Raw genomic sequence first — 17373 nt, forward strand, 5'->3', positions numbered from 1 at the left:
AGACCAGCCTGGCCAACATGGTGAAACCCGGTCTCTACTAAAATAGAAAAATTAGCCAGGCATGGTGATATGCACCTGTAATCCCAGCTACTCAGGAGGCTGATGCAGGAGAATTACATCAGCCTGGGAGGTGGAGGTTGCAGTGAGCTGAGATCACGCCATTACACTCCAGCCTGGGTGACAGAGCTAGACTTCATCTCAAAAAACAAAACAAAACAAAATAATTCTTACTACCCAATGATGAATAGATAAATAACCCAATTTAAAATGGCAAAAGATCTGAATAGAGCAGACATTTCTTCAAGGAAGATATACAAATGGCCAACAAGCACATGAGAGATGTTCAACACTATGAGTCATCAGGGAAATACAAATCAAAACCACAATGAGATACCACTTCACACCCACCAGGATGGCTAGCATCAAAGTCAGATAACAAGAAGTGTTGACAAGGCTGTGGAGAAATAGGAACCTTTATTAAAAAGAAATCCCAAAACCAAAAACATTAGCTGGACACAGTGGCTCATGCCTATAATCTAGCACTTTGGAAGGCCGAGGCAGGTGGATCACCTGAGGTCAGGAGTTTGAGACCAGCCTGGGCAGCATGGTGAAACCCTATCTCTACAAAAACTTAGCTGAGTATGGTGGTGCACATCTATAGTCCCAGCTACTTGAGAGGCTGAGGTGGGAGGATCACTTGAGCCTGAGGGGCGGAGGTTGCCAGTGAGCTGAGATCACACCACTGCACTCCAATCTGTGTGACAGAGTGCGACCCCATCTCAAAAAGAAAAAGCATTGCTGGTGATGATGTAAAGTGGTATAGCCACTTTGCAAAAACAGTTTGGCAGTTCCTGAAACAAACATAGAATTACCATATGATACATCAATTCCACTCAAAAGATGAAAACATAGGTCAACACAGAAACTTATACACAAATGCTTCTAGCAGCATTACTGATAATAGCCAAAATGTGGAAACAACTCAGATATTTATCAGCTGATATATGGATAAACAAAACATATGTCTATACAATGAAATGTTGTTTGGCCATAAAAAGAAATGAAGTATTGATACATGCCACAGTATGCATGAACCTTGAGATCATTATGCTAAATGAAAGAAGCCGGTCATAAAAGACCACATATTATATGATTGGATTTACGTGAAATGTCTGAAATAGTCAAATAAATAGAGACAGTTCAGTGGTTGCTTAGGGCTTAGGGAGGTGGGGAGGTAGTTGAGCATAGCTAGAATACAGGATTTCTTTTGAGGTGATGAAAATGTTCTAAAATTGACTATGGTTATGGTTGCATATATCTATGAATATGCTAAACTCCATTAAATTACATAGTTTAAGGGGGTAAATTGTAAATTACATGTGATTATATTGTAAATTATTGTGCCACCACACCTGGCTAAATTTTTTTTTTTTTTTTAATTTTTTGTAGAGATGGGGTTTTGCCATTTTGCCCAGGCTGGTCTGGACCTCCTGAGCTCAGGCAGTCCACCCACTAGGGCCTCCCAAATTACTGGGATTACAGGTGTGCATGACCACCCCCAGCCCAAAGACAAATATCTTAAAAGCAAATAGAGTCAAGACACAAATCACCTTAAGACAATGATAATTGGAGATTTTCTTACTAGCCATGATAGAGCCCAGAAGGCAATGGAATAATCTGTTGAGAATTCTGAGGGAGATGACTGTCACCCTAGTTAACCTGTCTTTCCAGAGCAAGGGTAAAACAAAATGAATGCGTAAGCATCTCCTTGAAGATTAGGGAAAGAAGATCCTGGGAAGTTTCTAGAAAGCAGGGACGGGTAAATGAGAATCAACAGACCCATTCCAGCTATTTTCTTAGGTGTAAAACACTGATACTATCCTTATATAATGTGTTGTCTTTATGTATAATAAAATATTATCCAAAAAGTTAACAGTATTAGGTTTTTGCGTTTTTTTTTTATTTATTTTTTTTGAGATGGAGTCTTGCTTTGTCGCCCAGGTTGGAGCGCAGTGGCGCGATTTCAGCTCATTCCATGCTCTGCCTCCTGGGTTCATGCCAGCCTCCCAAGTAGCTGGGACTACAGGCGCCCGCCACCACACCTGGCTAATTTTTTTGTATTTTTAGTAGAGATGGGGTTTCACTGTGTTAGCCAGGATGGTCTCGATCTCCTGACCGCATGATCCACCTGCCTCGGCCTCCCAAAGTACTGGGATTACGGGCATGAGCCCCTGCACCCGGCCAACAGTATTAGGTTTATTGACATGTGACCTCTGCCCTGAAACCAGTTTTCCAAGTAAGTTCCATAATTCTCTGGCTGTGTAGCTTCCCGCGGCAGAGGTTTTCTGGAATCAGCTTCGTTAACTGAAGAAGTACTAAGGCTCTTAGCTGCGTCTTCCTGGGCCTTGGTACGCTCTTCTATACAGTGGGGATACAACTCCAGGCTGTTGTGAGAGCTGTGAGACAACGTGTGCCTTTCCTTTTCCTGTTTTTACTTTTAAGTTCCTCGGAATCAGGCCTCCATGTTATTTGCAGGGTGATAAGCCAATTTAAAGGGAATCTCTGTTCGTGCCCTTAGTGTTTGCTGTCCAGCGTTCCAGCATGGTGCGTATGGAGTTCGTGTTTCCCTTCAAGAAGCCTTTGTAAGATCTTTCCTCGTGAATTACAGCAAGCATCTTTTCTCCTTTTTCCTTTGGGTTTCTTCTTCTAGCAATGTACAATGCCTGCCGGGACGTGGAGGCCCCCTCGAGTAATGACAAGGCCCTGGGACTCCTGTGTGGGAAGGACGCTGATGCCTGTAATGCCACCAACTGGATTGAATACATGTTCAATAAGGACAACGGACAGGCACCTTTTACCATCACTCCCGTGTTTTCAGGTAGGGATAAAGATTCCAAGTTTGGTGTGTTTATGATATTGTTTTAAAGCCAAGGAACTGGCTGGGCACAGTGGCTCACCAGTGCTTCGGGAGACTGAGGCAAGAGAATTGCTTAAGACCAGGAGTTCCAGACCTAGCCTGGGCAATGTAGTGAGGCCCCATCTCTACAGAAGAATTAAACATTAGCCAGGTGTGGTGGCATGCACCTGTAGTCCCAGATACTTGGGAGGCTGAGGCAGGATTGCTTGGGTCCAGGAATTCAAGGCTGCAGTAAGTTATGATCATCCCATTGTACTCCAGCCTTGGTGAGGGCAAAGTCCTATCTCTCCATGAATAGATGAATGAATCTCAGTTGAGGAATCATAATCTGCAATAGGAAGATAAACACATTCAGGTAACTAGTTCATAGTTTCTCCCAGTAAGAGAGGTAACTGGTACATTTATCCTGCTCTGGCTAATTTAGTGGGTGCTGGGAGTGGGAATGGAGGAGGAAATGAATTGCCTTCAGGCATTGCTGTGGTAATTGAAAGAATAAGCAGTTAAAAAGGGGGTGGGAGGCAGCTTTTCCAGAGCTCTGCTGTAGTATTAGCTTCTGAGAATGGAGATAGGACATGACTGAGGGTTACCTTGGTATGTGGTGTACTTGGAGGATTGCTCTATCAGTGACAAACCCCTATGCACAGGTTTATTGAGGCAACTTAAAATTCCACAGGACGAAGCAGCAAAACATAATTTAATTAAACTAAAACCTCCAATTCTTTTTCTTCTTTCAGTTGTTTTATGTATTTCAGTGGGCTTTTCGTTGGGTTTAAGTATAATACAAAATTTGGATATTTTTAATTGAGATTTGTACTCAACACAATTCCTTCCTGTAGATTTTCCAGTCCATGGGATGGAGCCCATGAATAATGCTACCAAAGGCTGTGATGAGTCTGTGGATGAAGTCACAGCACCGTGTAGCTGCCAAGACTGCTCTATTGTCTGTGGCCCCAAGCCCCAGCCCCCGCCTCCTCCTGCTCCCTGGACAATCCTCGGCTTGGACGCCATGTATGTCATCATGTGGATCACCTACATGGCATTTTTGCTTGTGTTTTTTGGAGCATTTTTTGCAGTGTGGTGCTACAGGTAAGCAGTTTTGTTTATCATCCAGGGCAAGAAGAGCAAAATTGCCCACTGGCACTTTGAGTTTTCACTTGTCAGACTTTGGTTACTTAGGACAAGAATCAAATACCTACATGAATACCACTGCATGGATTACTGTGTTCTACAGCTATTATATAGTAAACCATCAAAGTCCTGTTTAACACTGCAGCATCAGAAGTGAATTTTACTGATTTATTCAAAATGATATGTGATTTAAAGCACCGTGCATTAGCCACTCATTCTTTTTTTTTTTTTTTTTTTTTTGGACACTGAGTCTCACTCTTGTCACCCAGGCTGAAGTGCAATGGCGCGATCTCAGCTCACTGCAACCTCCACCTCCTAGGTTCAAGCGATTCTCCTGCCTCAGCCTCCTGAGATAGCTGGGATTACAGGCACCCACCACCATGCCTGGCTAATTTTTGTATTTTTAGTAGAGACAGGGTTTCACTGTGTTGGCCAGGCTGATCTCCAACTCCTGATCTCAGGTGATGTGCCCACCTTGGCCTCCCAAAGTGATGGGATTATAGGCATGAGCCTCTGCGTCCAGCCAGCCACTCATTCTTTAGAAAGTCAGAGTAAAGGCTGGGCACGGGGGCTCACGCCTGTAATCCCAGCATTTTAGGAGGCCAAGGCAGGAGGATCACGAGGTCAGGAGTCCATTGCACTCCAGCCCTGGCGACAGTGCAAGACTCTGTCTCAAAAAAAAAAAAAAAAAAAGATGTCAGAGTCAAATGAGCAAAATCAGATTCAAATCTAATTAAATGCAGTACTATAGTCCTTTTAGATATTTGCATCTTAATTTAGGACAGTACTTTTTTTACTTTTTATTTTGAAATAATTTTAGACTTAACCAAAAAGTTGCAAAAATGGTAGAATTTGTGTATATCCTTTACCCAGTTTCCCCGATGATACAACTTACATAATTCCTAGTACAATGATCAAAACTATGAACATGCCATTATTATTACATTATTATTAGCTAAACCGCAGATCTTAATCCAATTTCACCAGCTTTTCCTCCAATTCCCTTTCCTGTTTCAGGGTCCCGTATTACATTTTTGTGTTTTATGAGTCCCCTCAATCTGTGACAGAAAGTTCCTCAGTCTTTCCTTTTCTGGCCTTGACACTCTTGATGATACTGGTCAGGTATTTTGTAGCATGTCCTTCTGTTTGGCTTTATCTGGTATTTTCTCATGATGAGATTGAAATGAGATGTTTTGACAAGTACATCACAGAAGTCACATCATGTCTTTCTCGGTGCATCATGTCGGGGTCCCTGATGTTGATGTGTCTCTTTCCTGGTGATGTTAACCTTGAATACTTGCTCAAGGTGATATCTGCTGGATAGCTCCACTGTGAAGTTACTGCTTTTCCCTTTGTAATTGATAAATATCTTGGAGGAAGATGCTTTGAGACTATGCTAATATTTTGTTCCTCCTCAAACTGTCAACCACTGATTTTAGCATTCATTGTTGGGTCTTGTCTGCAACAATTATAACTAAGGTGTTTACCTAATGGTGATATTTTTTCTCTTTCCCTCTCTTCCTCTGCATTTACTAACTGGACTTCTGTACAGAAAGCTATCCCGTTTCCCTCATTTATTTACTCAGTTATTTACATCATGGACTTTCAATTCTGTTGGTTGTATCCAACACTGTCATTTATCTTGTTACTCAAAGTTTTCCAGTTTGGGCCATTGGGAGTGGCTTCTGGCTGACCTCTGTGTTCTTCTTTTTGAGACAGAGTGTCGCTCTCACCCAGGCTGGAGTGCAGTGGCGCGATCTCAGCTCACTGCAAGCTCCGCCTCCTGGGTTCACGCCATTCTCCTGCCTCAGCCTCCCGAGTAGCTGGGACCACAGGCGCCTGGCTAATTTTTTGTATTTTTAGTAGAGACAGGGTTTCACCATGTTAGCCAGGATGGTCTCCATCTCCTGACCTCGTGATCTGCCCACCTCGGCCTCCCGAAGTGCTGGGATTACAGGTGTGAGCCACCGCGCCCGGCCTTCTGTGTTCTTACATACACCTCCCATCCCCAGCTTTATCTTATATTTTCCCTGTCCCTGCCTTGCAGGAGCTCTGGTTGCTTTTATTCAAGAGCGGTATGTGGAAACGAAGATCTGCGCACTAGGTGTGCTCTTTGCTACTGGAAGGGGTAGCGTGGTTTTTTGTTTGTTTGTTTGTTTGTTTGGGATGGACTCTTTGTCACTAGGCTGGAATGCAGTGGCGCCATCTCAGCTCACTGCAACCACCGCCTCCCAGTTTCAAGCAGTTCTCCTGCCTCAGCCTCCCAAGGCACACACCACCACACACAGCTAACTTTTTTATATTTTTAGTAGAGACAGGGTTTCACCTTGTTGGCCAGGTTGGTCTCGATCTCTTGACCTCGTGATCCGCCCACCTTGGCCACCCAAAGTGCTGGGATTACAGGCGTGAGCCGCTGCGCCCGGCCCGGTAGCGTGTTCTTAAAAGACCTAAAAGTTTTAAATAAAATGAGGGCCACAAGGTGAAATTATCCTTTATTAACTGTTCTTTTAATATCTTCTTAAGTTTTCTCCTGAGACTGGTGAACAGAGGCACCCAGAGCAAGGAAACTTAGGGGAAAGAAGGCAGTAATTAGGGAGGAGGAGGCGAAGAGGAGGAAGAAAGCATTTCATGGGATTACAGGAATGTCCCAACAACAGCCTCATTGTGATGAAGTCCACTAATACTATTTCCTCTCTTCTGTTTTTCAGAAAACGGTATTTTGTCTCCGAGTACACTCCCATCGATAGCAATATAGCTTTTTCTGTTAATGCAAGTGACAAAGGTAGGCATATTTGTCCATGAATAAAAGGGTTCAGATGATGCTGTCTGTCATGAGAGTATTCGTTTGCTCAGCGGGGTTGCGGCAGTGGATGAGGCGGAGTGCTAGTGCTGAGGACACGGCTGCGACCAAGGCAGACGTAGTCCTTGCCTTTGTGGCCCTACCATCTAGTCAGGGTGGCACAGCAGAACCGAGTAATTAATCATAGCTGGGGAGGCGCGAAAGCAGCAGGACAAGAGTGGGAATAGCAGGGCAGGGTTGAACCTCACCCTTCAGAGGCTCCTGTGTCGGTGTCTCATCTGTGGGGTGGGAACAGCGCTCATTGAGGGCAGCCAATAAAGGTGACTTTGCTGAGCAGATAGATAGCTGAGGGCAGGGGTCTCATATGTATCCCCAGGTGGGCTTGATTCCTGCCATGAGACAGCAGCTAATGCTTTCCCTGTTCCGACTTTCAGGAATGGCTTGGCTCTTAACCTCCACCCTCCCTTCCTCTCCCGCTCTTCCAGGAGAGGCGTCCTGCTGCGACCCTGTCAGTGCAGCCTTTGAGGGCTGCTTGAGGCGGCTGTTCACACGCTGGGGGTCTTTCTGCGTCCGAAACCCTGGCTGTGTCATTTTCTTCTCGCTGGTCTTCATTGCTGTGTGTTCGTCGGGCCTGGTGTTTGTCCGGGTCACAACCAATCCGATTGACCTCTGGTCAGCCCCCAGCAGCCAGGCTCGCCTGGAGAAGGAGTACTTTGACCAGCACTTTGGGCCTTTCTTCCGGACGGAGCAGCTCATCATCCGGGCCCCTCTCACTGACAAACACACTTACCAGCCGTACCCTTCGGGAGCCGATGTACCCTTTGGACCTCCGCTTGACATACAGATATTGCACCAGGTAACCTGCTGTTTGAAGAAATAAGTCACTCCAGAGGACCTTGTGGTTTGCTGGCTTTTATATGTTGACTACTGCTGGATGGGGATTTGGGGCTGAATGTCATAGTATATCTTGAAAATTTTAGCATATAATGGCAAAGCTGCCTTTAAGTTAGGTTAAAAGAAAGTGAATGATGTAGAACTTAATGAAAATATTTATTGCTGCTCACTTTTGTATTTACTTCAGATAGTAGATCTTGCCTTTTTCTTGAAATTGAGATGAGCAGAGAAAGAAGACTTCAGTGGCATTTGTCTATTGAGGCAGGATGTATTTATTAGGAAGTCACCTTAGGAGTTTGCGAATGTTTTCTGGTGGTAACTGAAAGTAATATGCAAGGACCCAGAGGCATGAAGCCCTTACTGCTGTCCTGGGGGCTGAGGAAGGAGGTGCCAGGTCACCATCCCTGATCCAACCTGTAGGAATGAACTTACCACTGCCTGAATGTGGGCACCCAGCCTGTTTTTGGTGACAGGTGCATTTGGGGCAAGATCCATCCTGTTGCTCCTAGAAAGGCGTGTAAACCTTCCCATTGTCCCTGTCACACTTGCCTTGGAGAACTGTACCTGTGCATAAACTATACCCGCTTCTTTTTTAATGAATGTATAATCACATGGTTTTTCCTTTAAACATTGCTCATGTCTACAAGAAAATCTGAAATCTTGAAAAGCATTAAAATGGTCCTAAGACTTGGATAGAATCTTTTCTCTACCCGGTGACTGTCTGTTGCTTTTTCCAGCTTGTTGCTGAAGGTGAACAGCATAGTCATTTACCTCCAAGATCATCTTCTATGTTAGGAAATAAGGGGACACATGTAAATGGCTGTAGTGCAGAGCAAGGCAGAAGGTTTTGTGTTATTATTGAGGGGAGGGTCAGGGAGACCAGGAGACCCCTCCGCTCTCCCCTCTGGCCTGCTGGCCACTGCTGGAGCAGGGTAGAGGGAGATGGTTGTGTGTCCTGTGTTGATAGCTGTTCTGGTCATGGTGTCCCCCACCCCCTGCCGCCTCTGTGGACGCCTCTAACCGGTTTGCTGTTAGAGTGGGCCTGACCCGTTTTCTTAATGTATCGCGCCTTAATGCTCTCCCTCGTCTTAGGAAGTATTTTCCCCAAATACTCTTTGTCTTCTGACCCCTCAGGGCAATACTGACTAGTCAAGATCTGAGAGAAATGTGATGTGTTTCTGGGTTTGCTTATTTTTGAAATCTTCTTTCAGGTTCTTGACTTACAAATAGCCATCGAAAACATTACTGCCTCTTACAACAATGAGACTGTGACACTTCAGGACATCTGCTTGGCCCCGCTCTCACCATACAACACGAACTGCACCATTATGAGCGTGTTAAATTACTTCCAGAACAGCCATTCCGTGCTGGATCACAAGAAAGGGGACGACTTCTTTGTGTATGCCGATTACCACACGCACTTTCTGTACTGCGTACGGTAAGTGGCAAGAGACAGTCATTGGTGGACAGCATTCTTGGGTCTGACCTAGGGTATATGGGCATAAGCTTGTTTTATGAGCATAACCCAGAGGTGAGCAAACAGAGCAAGTCCTTGCCCTGTGAAGCTTACATCTTTTTTTTTTTCTTTTTTTTTTTTTTGAGACAGGGTCTTGCTGTGTCACCCAGGCTAGAGTGCAGTGGCGCAGTCTGGGCTCGCTGCAACCTCTGCCTCCGGAGTTCAAGCGATTCTCATACCTCAGCCTCCTGAGTAGTAGCTAGGACTACAGGTGTGTGCCACCACGCCCAGCTAATTTTCGTATTTTCAGTAGAGATGGGGTTTTGCCATGTTGGCCAGGCTGGTCTTGAACGCCTGACCTCAAGTGATCCCCCCCACCTCGGCCTCCCAAAGTGCTGGATTACAGGCGTGAGCTGCCACACCCAGCCGGAAGCTTACATCTTAATGGAGGGAGACGGATGATGAACACATCACATACGCTATCATGCCAGCTAGAGATTAGTGCTGTGAGGAGAAAATTAAGGCTGGACAGAGTGGGGGTACACTGCTTAAACATGGAGATGTGCACAAAGGGAGAGGAAAGGAGGACAGCTGGGCCCATCACAGGAATGCGCGTGCCCGGCAGAACCAACAGCAAGTGCAGAGCCCCGGCAGGGAGCCCTCGTGGTGCGTGATTGAGGAGTGCAGCTGCCCCTTACCCTTTACCTCGTGCCTGGGTCGCTAACACAGTGTCATGTGTCACACCCCCCACAAGATTTAAAGACAAAGGAGCCTTTGGTGCCTTTTCTTCTCTCTCAGATATATAGCCCGCTCCCCTGTAGTGCCCCAGCTGTTTGGGAGGCAGCCTCCCTGTGAGGAGTTGGGGCAGGACAGGCCCACAGTTCTAGATTGGAGGGCCCTGCAGCTGCTTCCCTTAGGAGGCGTGTCTAGCTGGGCAGGGTGCATTTATAATTGGGAATTGTCACCCCAGGAAGCTGTGCTTGGGTGACCTGTGGGGGAATCTTAAGGCTTCTTCCGGTAGGGGAAGAGCAGCACGGTGCCGGATGGGCCTACTCTCCCCGAATGCTCGGGACCTGGCCTAGGGGCATTTGTTCAGCCAGTTGAGCAACCACAGGGGCTATTTCTTCAGCATGGGAACAGAGAAATTATTCCTTGTCGCCTTTAAGGACACTGCTCAGCCAACTACTTCTCAAGAGCTAAGGACTCTCACTTCTGGTTCTAAAGAACTTTGACCTTAAGTTCTGTTTGTTTGTTACTAGAGTAAGACTTTTTATGCAGTTGGGCTATATTTACTCCGTTTCAAGAATATCACCACTAACAACATGAGTTATACTCAGGAAAACGCAATAGCTTATGCTCCATACCCTAAGCCGGCTTTCTCCACAGTGTAGACGGTACAGGCTACCTGGAAAAAAAAAAAAAGTTTAATGTTACATAATTTTGATAGTTGGATGACCATTTAATGTTACATAAATTTTATAGTTTACTCTCTGTTGCACAGATAAAAGTCAAGAAAAATGAGGGGGGCAGAGGTGCGTGAGCCTTGTGCTTCCTCAAAGCGGGCGTGGTTCCCTCCAGTGTGGAAGCAGTGCAGGGAGTGGCCGGCTCCTGGCGGCAGGGACCTGAATTGCTTTGTAGTTATGCTTGTGCGCATCCTCATAACCCCAGGCCCGCCTCTAGCGCTGTCCCCTTTCCTCTCCCTCCAGCTTTTCCTGGACTTTTTCACCTGAGGGTCCTGCAGTAACGGCAGGTGGCCTGCCCAGAACCATACGCTGACTGCTTCTTTTCCCCATTTCGTTTAAAGGCAGTGACAGTTACCAGTTACTCAGACTTGAGGCTTTATCCCTGAATACTGTCTCGCCCTTGCCTTCCTCATGGGGTTCTTGTGGGTCTGAGCCTCTGGATGGTCTCTCAGATTTCTGCTGTGGATGAGGGGACTCAACTGCTCGCTGCAGGTCACCTGACCTCCCTCATGCCGTCACCCATCTGCTCTGACGGGCGGGTCCTGTGCAGAAGCTTCTCAGCACCTGGCCAAGTTCTAGCTGATGGTCTGTCTGGAAATGCTGGTTCCCTCTCCACTGGCCAGCTGTCTGTCTGCACTGCACTGCCAGTTGCCTCTCGCCTGGGCCATTGCACTAACATCTTCACTTACTGTTCCATCTGCTTCCTGTTTCTTTGCCATTTCCAGACCTTCTTCCACTTTACCACACGAGCTAGCTTTGTAAAACAGCTCATGACATTTCTTTCCCAGAAATCTCTCATTGTTCCCCAGTGCCTCCAGAATAAAAATCCAAACTACTTAACTGGCACTGAGTCCTTTTATTTTGCATTTGTCTGTCCATTACTCTCCTCAGACCGGCCCCCTCCTTCAGGAGCCCCCTTGGTGGGCACCCCATGCTCTAGGACAGGACATCTTTTCTTTGAATTATTTTCTTTTTTTTTTTAAGAGATGGGGTCTTGCTATGTTGTCCAGGCTGGACTCAAACTCCTGGGTTATAGCCATCCTTCTGCCTCAGCTTCCTGAGTAGCTGGGATTAGGTGTCCCGCCATACCTGGCATACAAGACTTGTTAAACCACCATCTTGCTCTCATTCCCTCTCACTGTTCTCTCTCCCTCCCTTTTTCCTCCCACAGTTGTAATTGTGAGACATCCTTTTGTCCTCCCTCTTTGGTGAAATCCCCTCATCCTCAGAGGTCTGGGTCTGTCCGGTCTCTTCCTCTTGGCTACAGTTTTGCCTTTTAGTGTTTGCTCCCTTCTCTGTGCCTGCGTAGCACCATGCACCGTGTGCCACTGATGGCACCGGGCCGTATTTGCCTGCCTCTTGCCCAGGGATTCTGAGCTCCCAAAGGTGAGTGCTGAGCTGTATTATTCAACTGAGAAACCTCGGGGCCCATGTTGTCCTTAGAATACAGCCAGCCTCATCAAATGTTCGTTGTGTAAATGTTTAGGTCTCTAATGTCTTGAGGCCCTTCTAACTGGGAAGTGTTTTCTAAACTTTTTGACAGGGCCCCTGCCTCTCTGAATGATACAAGTTTGCTCCATGATCCTTGTCTGGGTACGTTCGGTGGACCAGTGTTCCCATGGCTTGTGTTGGGAGGCTATGATGGTAAGTAAGAGAAGCTTTGACTTTTCCTTTTAGGTAAAGTCATCTCGGTTTTGTCATTAGCGTCAAGTGGTAATTATGAAGATTTCATAAATTGGGCAGTTTTATTAATTTCCTACCTCTTGAATCCCAAAATAGTATCTCCTTTGGCTTTGGGTTTGGGTTTCATTCCAGATTTAAAAGAAGTGGATTGTGTTAGCCATCTTTAGATCACACATGCCTTTGAGAAGCTGTTGAAGGCTAAGTACCTTTCCCCAGAGTAATGCAATTGCAAACCTCTGCATTGTTGTTCAGCTTCAAGGAGGTCCTGGGCCCTCGAAGCTCATTTATGGACCCTCTAGGGAGCTCATGGACCTCAGACAAGAACCCTTGTGATGGAGAAAAGCTAGTATGTGAGGTATGTGGAAGAAGAAACAAAGTTGATGGATTTTTTTCCTTCTAAACCGTCAGTTGAGTATTTGGACACTCTTATAGTGTGAAGAGCAGCTGGTTTGCTCTTTGCTGGTTCCTGTAGCACTTTAGAACCAATTGTACTTGATAAAATGAGGCGATGATTCATGTGACACCTTTGGCATCTTAAGCCAAATGACAGGCTCAGCAGGTTTTGCCCAGCCAGTGAATAACCCAGATAGGTTTTCTTCCTCACTCAGTGGCAGGGGAGAAGTTGCAATCTGTATTTAAAATTTACTCTGCGTCATAGAGGAAAACGCCATTTCTAATTGGTGGAAAAGGGATGGTGTCAGCAACTGGCTAGCCATAGGGAAAACAATTGACTTTGATCTCTGCCTTGTTCATTTCACCAAAGTAAATTCCAGATGGATAAAAAATTGAAATGTTAAGAACTGGGCTGGGCACGGTAGCTCACACCTGTAATCCCAGCACTTTGGGAGGCCAAGGCGGGCGGATCATGAGGTCAGGAGATTGAGACCATCCTGGCTAACATGGTGAAACCCTATCTCTACTAAAAATATTTTTAAAAATTAAGCTGGTGTGGTGGTGGGCACCTTTGGTTCCAGCTACTCAGGGAGGCTGAGGCAGGAGAATGGCGTGAACCCAGGAGGCGGAGCTTGCAGTGAGCCAAAATCAAGTCACTACACTCCAGCCTGGGCAACAGAGCAAGACTCCATCTCAAAAAAAAAAAAAAAAGTAAAAGAAATGTAAGAAGTGGAAGAAAATACAGGAGGCATTTTAAAAAATAATTTTTAAGTAGAAAAGATATTTCTAAGCAAGACACAAAACTCAGAAACCCCAAAAGGAAAGACTGATGAATTTGAGTACATGAATTTTCATTTGTGGAGAATAAACATACAGTTAAAAAAACAAAATTGGGCCGAGAGTTATTCATGCCTGTAATCCCAGCACTTTGGGAGGCAGAGGCGGGCAGATCACTTGAGCTAGGAGTTTGAGACCAGCCTGAGCAACATGGAGAAACCCTGTCTCTGCAAAAAATACAAAAATTAGCTGGGTGTGGTGGTGCGTGCTTGTAGTCCCAGTTACTTGGGAGGCTGAGGTGGGAGGATCACTTGAACCCAGGAGGTTGAGGCTGCAGTAAGCTGAGATTGCACCACATTCCAGCCTGGGTGACAGAGCGAGACCTTGCCAAAAAAAAACTGGACAAAAATATTAGTATGCATAGCAGACAGCATTTTCATAATAAATAAAGATCTCATCCCAGCCTGGCCAAAATGTGAAACCCCGTCTCTACTAAAAATACATAAAAATTAACCACACGTGGTGGTGTGTACCTGTAGTCCCAGCTACTCGGAGGCCGAGGCAGGAGAATCGCTTGAATCCTGGAGGCGGAGATTGCAGTGAGCCGAGATCATGCCATTGCACTGCAGCCTGGGCGACAAGAGCAAGACTCTGTCCTAAAAACAAACAAACAAACAAACAAAAAAAAAAAAACCTCATGAAAATGATCAATAACCTGAAAGAAGAGTGCGTGAGGCCATGTGAAATTTAACAAAACAAGAAATACAAAAAAAAAGAATGGTTTTTATTTTATTTTTCAGAGACAGAATCTTGCTCTATTGCCTTGGCTAGTGAGTACAGTGGCATGATCTCGGCTCACTACAACCCCTGCCTCCTGGGTTCAAGTAATTCTCCTGCCTCCATCTCCTAAGTAGATGGGATTATGGGCATGCACCACCAGGCCCAGCTAATTTTTTGTATTTTTAGTGGAGACAGGGTTTTGCCTTGATGCCCAGACTGGTCTTGAACTCCTGACCGAAGGTGATCCACCCACCTTGGCCTCCCAAAGTGCTGGGATCATAGGCATAAGCCACCACGCCCAGCCTCAGTAAATATTTTCTTGACTAATGAAAAGGGAGGCTGAGGCAGGAGGATTGCTTGAGCCGCGAAGTCAAGGCTTCAGTAAACTGTGATTGTGCCACTGCACTCTAGCCAGGGCAACAGAGTGAGACCCTGTCTCTAAAAAAGAAGAAAAAAAGGAATGAAAAATAGTTCAGCTTCTTTGGAATGCAGTTTGGGAGAATTTATCAAAATTAGAAATGTACATAGTTTTTGATTCAGTGATGGTGCTTTAAGAATTGATTCTAGCCAGGTGCAGTGGCTCATGCCTATAACCCCAGCACTTTGGGAGGCCAAGTCAGGAGGATCGCTTGAGCCCAGTAGTTAAGTCCAGCCTGGGCAACATGACAAAATCCCATCTCTACCTAAAATACAAAAATTAACCAGCAATGGTGGTGCACACCTTTAGTCCCAGCTACTGGGAGGCTGAGGCAGGAGGACTGATTGAGTTCAGGTGGTCAAGGCCACAGACAGCCGTGATCACACCACTGCGCTTCAGCCTGGGCAACAGAACAAGACACTGTCCCCCTCTCCTGCCTCCCGCCCCCCTAAAAAAAGAATTGATTCTATAAGTATGTGTTTTACACATTAAAATATTTATAGGCTATTTATAGTAACTTCGTTTGTAATAGAAAAAAATTGCAAAACTACTCATCAGTGGGAGGATTGGCTAAAAATACTAGAAAATATTGTAGGAAAAGAATAAGGAAACTCTTTATGGAGCATCTCCAAGATACAGAATTTTAAATGTAATGTGCAGAATAGTATTTACGGTTTGTGTGGTTAAGAGGGAAAGGGGAAGAATCCGTGTGTGTGCTTGTGTGTGTGGAGCGGCTCTGGAAAGATTCGCAGATGGTATGGGGAGGAGAACTAAGACAATTAAATAGATGTTGGAGAAGGAGAGAGAATTTTCAGTAAACACCTTTCTGTTCTGTTTGAAATTGTTAACATGCATGTACTGTATCCTTTAAAAATAAAAGAATAAAAAGAATTACTCTTCCTGAATGATAACCATGCCTACCTCAGATAAAAAAATCCTTTTTATTCATTCACTGAAGTACATAAAAACTATTTCAGCAAACTCTTTTTTTTTGTTGTTTTTTGGTTTTTGGTTTTTTTTTTTGAGACGGAGTCTCACTCTGTCGCCCAGGCTGGAGTGCAGTGGCTGGATCTCAGCTCACTGCAAGCTCCGCCTCCCGGGTTCACGCCATTCTCCTGCCTCAGCCTCCCAAGTAGCTGGGACTACAGGCGCCTGCCACCTCGCCCGGCTAATTTTTTTGTATTTTAGTAGAGACGGGGTTTCACCATGTTAGTCAGGATGGTCTCGATCTCCTGACCTCGTGATCCGCCCGTCTCGGCCTCCCAAAGTGCTGGGATTACAGGCTTGAGCCACTGCGCCCGGCCTTCAGCAAACTCTTGTTTAATCCTTAGAGCACAGAGATACAGTCCATAGCTCCACTGAGAAATCTGTGTTGTGATTTTTTCCCCTGGTATGTGTGTAATTTTCTGCATGCTTGTAATCTTCTTTTTGATGCATTTTTCCTTTCTAGATCAAAACTACAATAACGCCACTGCCCTTGTGATTACCTTCCCTGTCAATAACTACTATAATGATACAGAGAAGCTTCAGAGGGCCCAGGCCTGGGAAAAAGAGTGAGTCACTCATGGGTGTGAGCAGACTGTCCTTGCATTGTGGGAAGCTAGACACTTGCAGCAAGCACTTAAACTTCATTTTCTAAATTAACCAGTGGCAGGTCTGAGTTATGTAATTTTGTTCACTTGGTGCTAATGATGCTTAGTAGAAACTGTAAATACGTTTACCTTTGAGCAGATGCTTTAAACATCTCTCCCTCCACCGGAATGCAAAAGTGTGCAAAAAAAGGTTCCTTGCATTGTTTTTACTTATTTCATTTATTTTTTGAGACTGGGTTCATTCTTGCCTAGGCTGGGGTGCGGTGACTCAATCTCAGCTCACTGCAGCCTCAACCTCCTAAGCTCAAGTGGTCCTCCCACGTCAGCCTCCCAAGTAGCTGAGACTACATGTGCATGCCATCACACCCAGCTAATTTTTGTATTTGTTTGTAGAAACAGGGTTTTGCCATGTTCCCCAGGCTGGTCTTGACCTCCTAACCTCAGGTGATTCACCCTCCTCGGCTTCCCAAAGTGCTGGAATTACAGGTGTGAGCCACTGCACCCAGCCACCTGCATTGTTCTCTATCAGCAAAACTTGGGACCATGCTGAATGTACTTAATAAGGAATGAATACAATAGAATATTGTGCTGTCATAAAAGACAGTGAAGTAAATAAATGGTTCACAATGTATATTTATATAAATATATATTGTTTATGCTGCTGTCCATGCTTAGAAAAAAATATCAAGCAAATGACCTGAGAAATTAACTGTGTTTGTAACCTCTGGAGAATGGGAAGAGAGGACTTTGGAGACCAGGTTGCACTTTATACCCTCCAGTACTTTTTAAAACATGTTTTACTGAGATATGGTACATGCATCATACAGTTCACCCACTTAAAATATACAGTTCAGGCTGGGAATGGTGGCTCACATTTGTAGTCCCAGCACTTTGGGAGGCTCACTTGAGGCCAGGAGTTCAAGACCAGCCTAGGCAATGTAGTGAGGCATGTCTCTAAAAAAAAAAAAAGTAAAAAGAAAAATTTAAAAAGAAAAAAAGTGTACAATTCAATAGCTTTACTATATTCACATATATGTGCAACCATCACCACAGTCAATTTTAGGAACATTTT

The 17373-nt window shown here is 45.2% G+C and overlaps 1 protein-coding gene across 2 annotated transcripts in view; it reads left to right on the forward strand.

Moving 5' to 3' along the window:
- NPC1 (NPC intracellular cholesterol transporter 1) overlaps positions 1–17373 on the forward strand; it is a 55558-nt gene that overhangs the window by 21560 nt on the left and 16625 nt on the right. Inside the window, exons 5-11 of one of the 2 annotated variants that reach the window (XM_005587030.5) lie at positions 2711–2878; positions 3754–4003; positions 6754–6827; positions 7280–7701; positions 8951–9177; positions 12202–12302; positions 16160–16262. In XM_005587030.5, coding sequence (XP_005587087.3) covers positions 2711–2878; positions 3754–4003; positions 6754–6827; positions 7280–7701; positions 8951–9177; positions 12202–12302; positions 16160–16262 — 1345 coding nt within the window. The remainder of the gene's footprint in view (positions 1–2710; positions 2879–3753; positions 4004–6753; positions 6828–7279; positions 7702–8950; positions 9178–12201; positions 12303–16159; positions 16263–17373) is intronic. The other variant, XM_005587029.5, reaches the window with a different exon arrangement.

The sequence above is a fragment of the Macaca fascicularis genome, chromosome 18, assembly GCF_037993035.2.
Source record: "Macaca fascicularis isolate 582-1 chromosome 18, T2T-MFA8v1.1".
In the NCBI taxonomy this organism is placed as follows: Eukaryota; Metazoa; Chordata; class Mammalia; order Primates; family Cercopithecidae; genus Macaca; species Macaca fascicularis.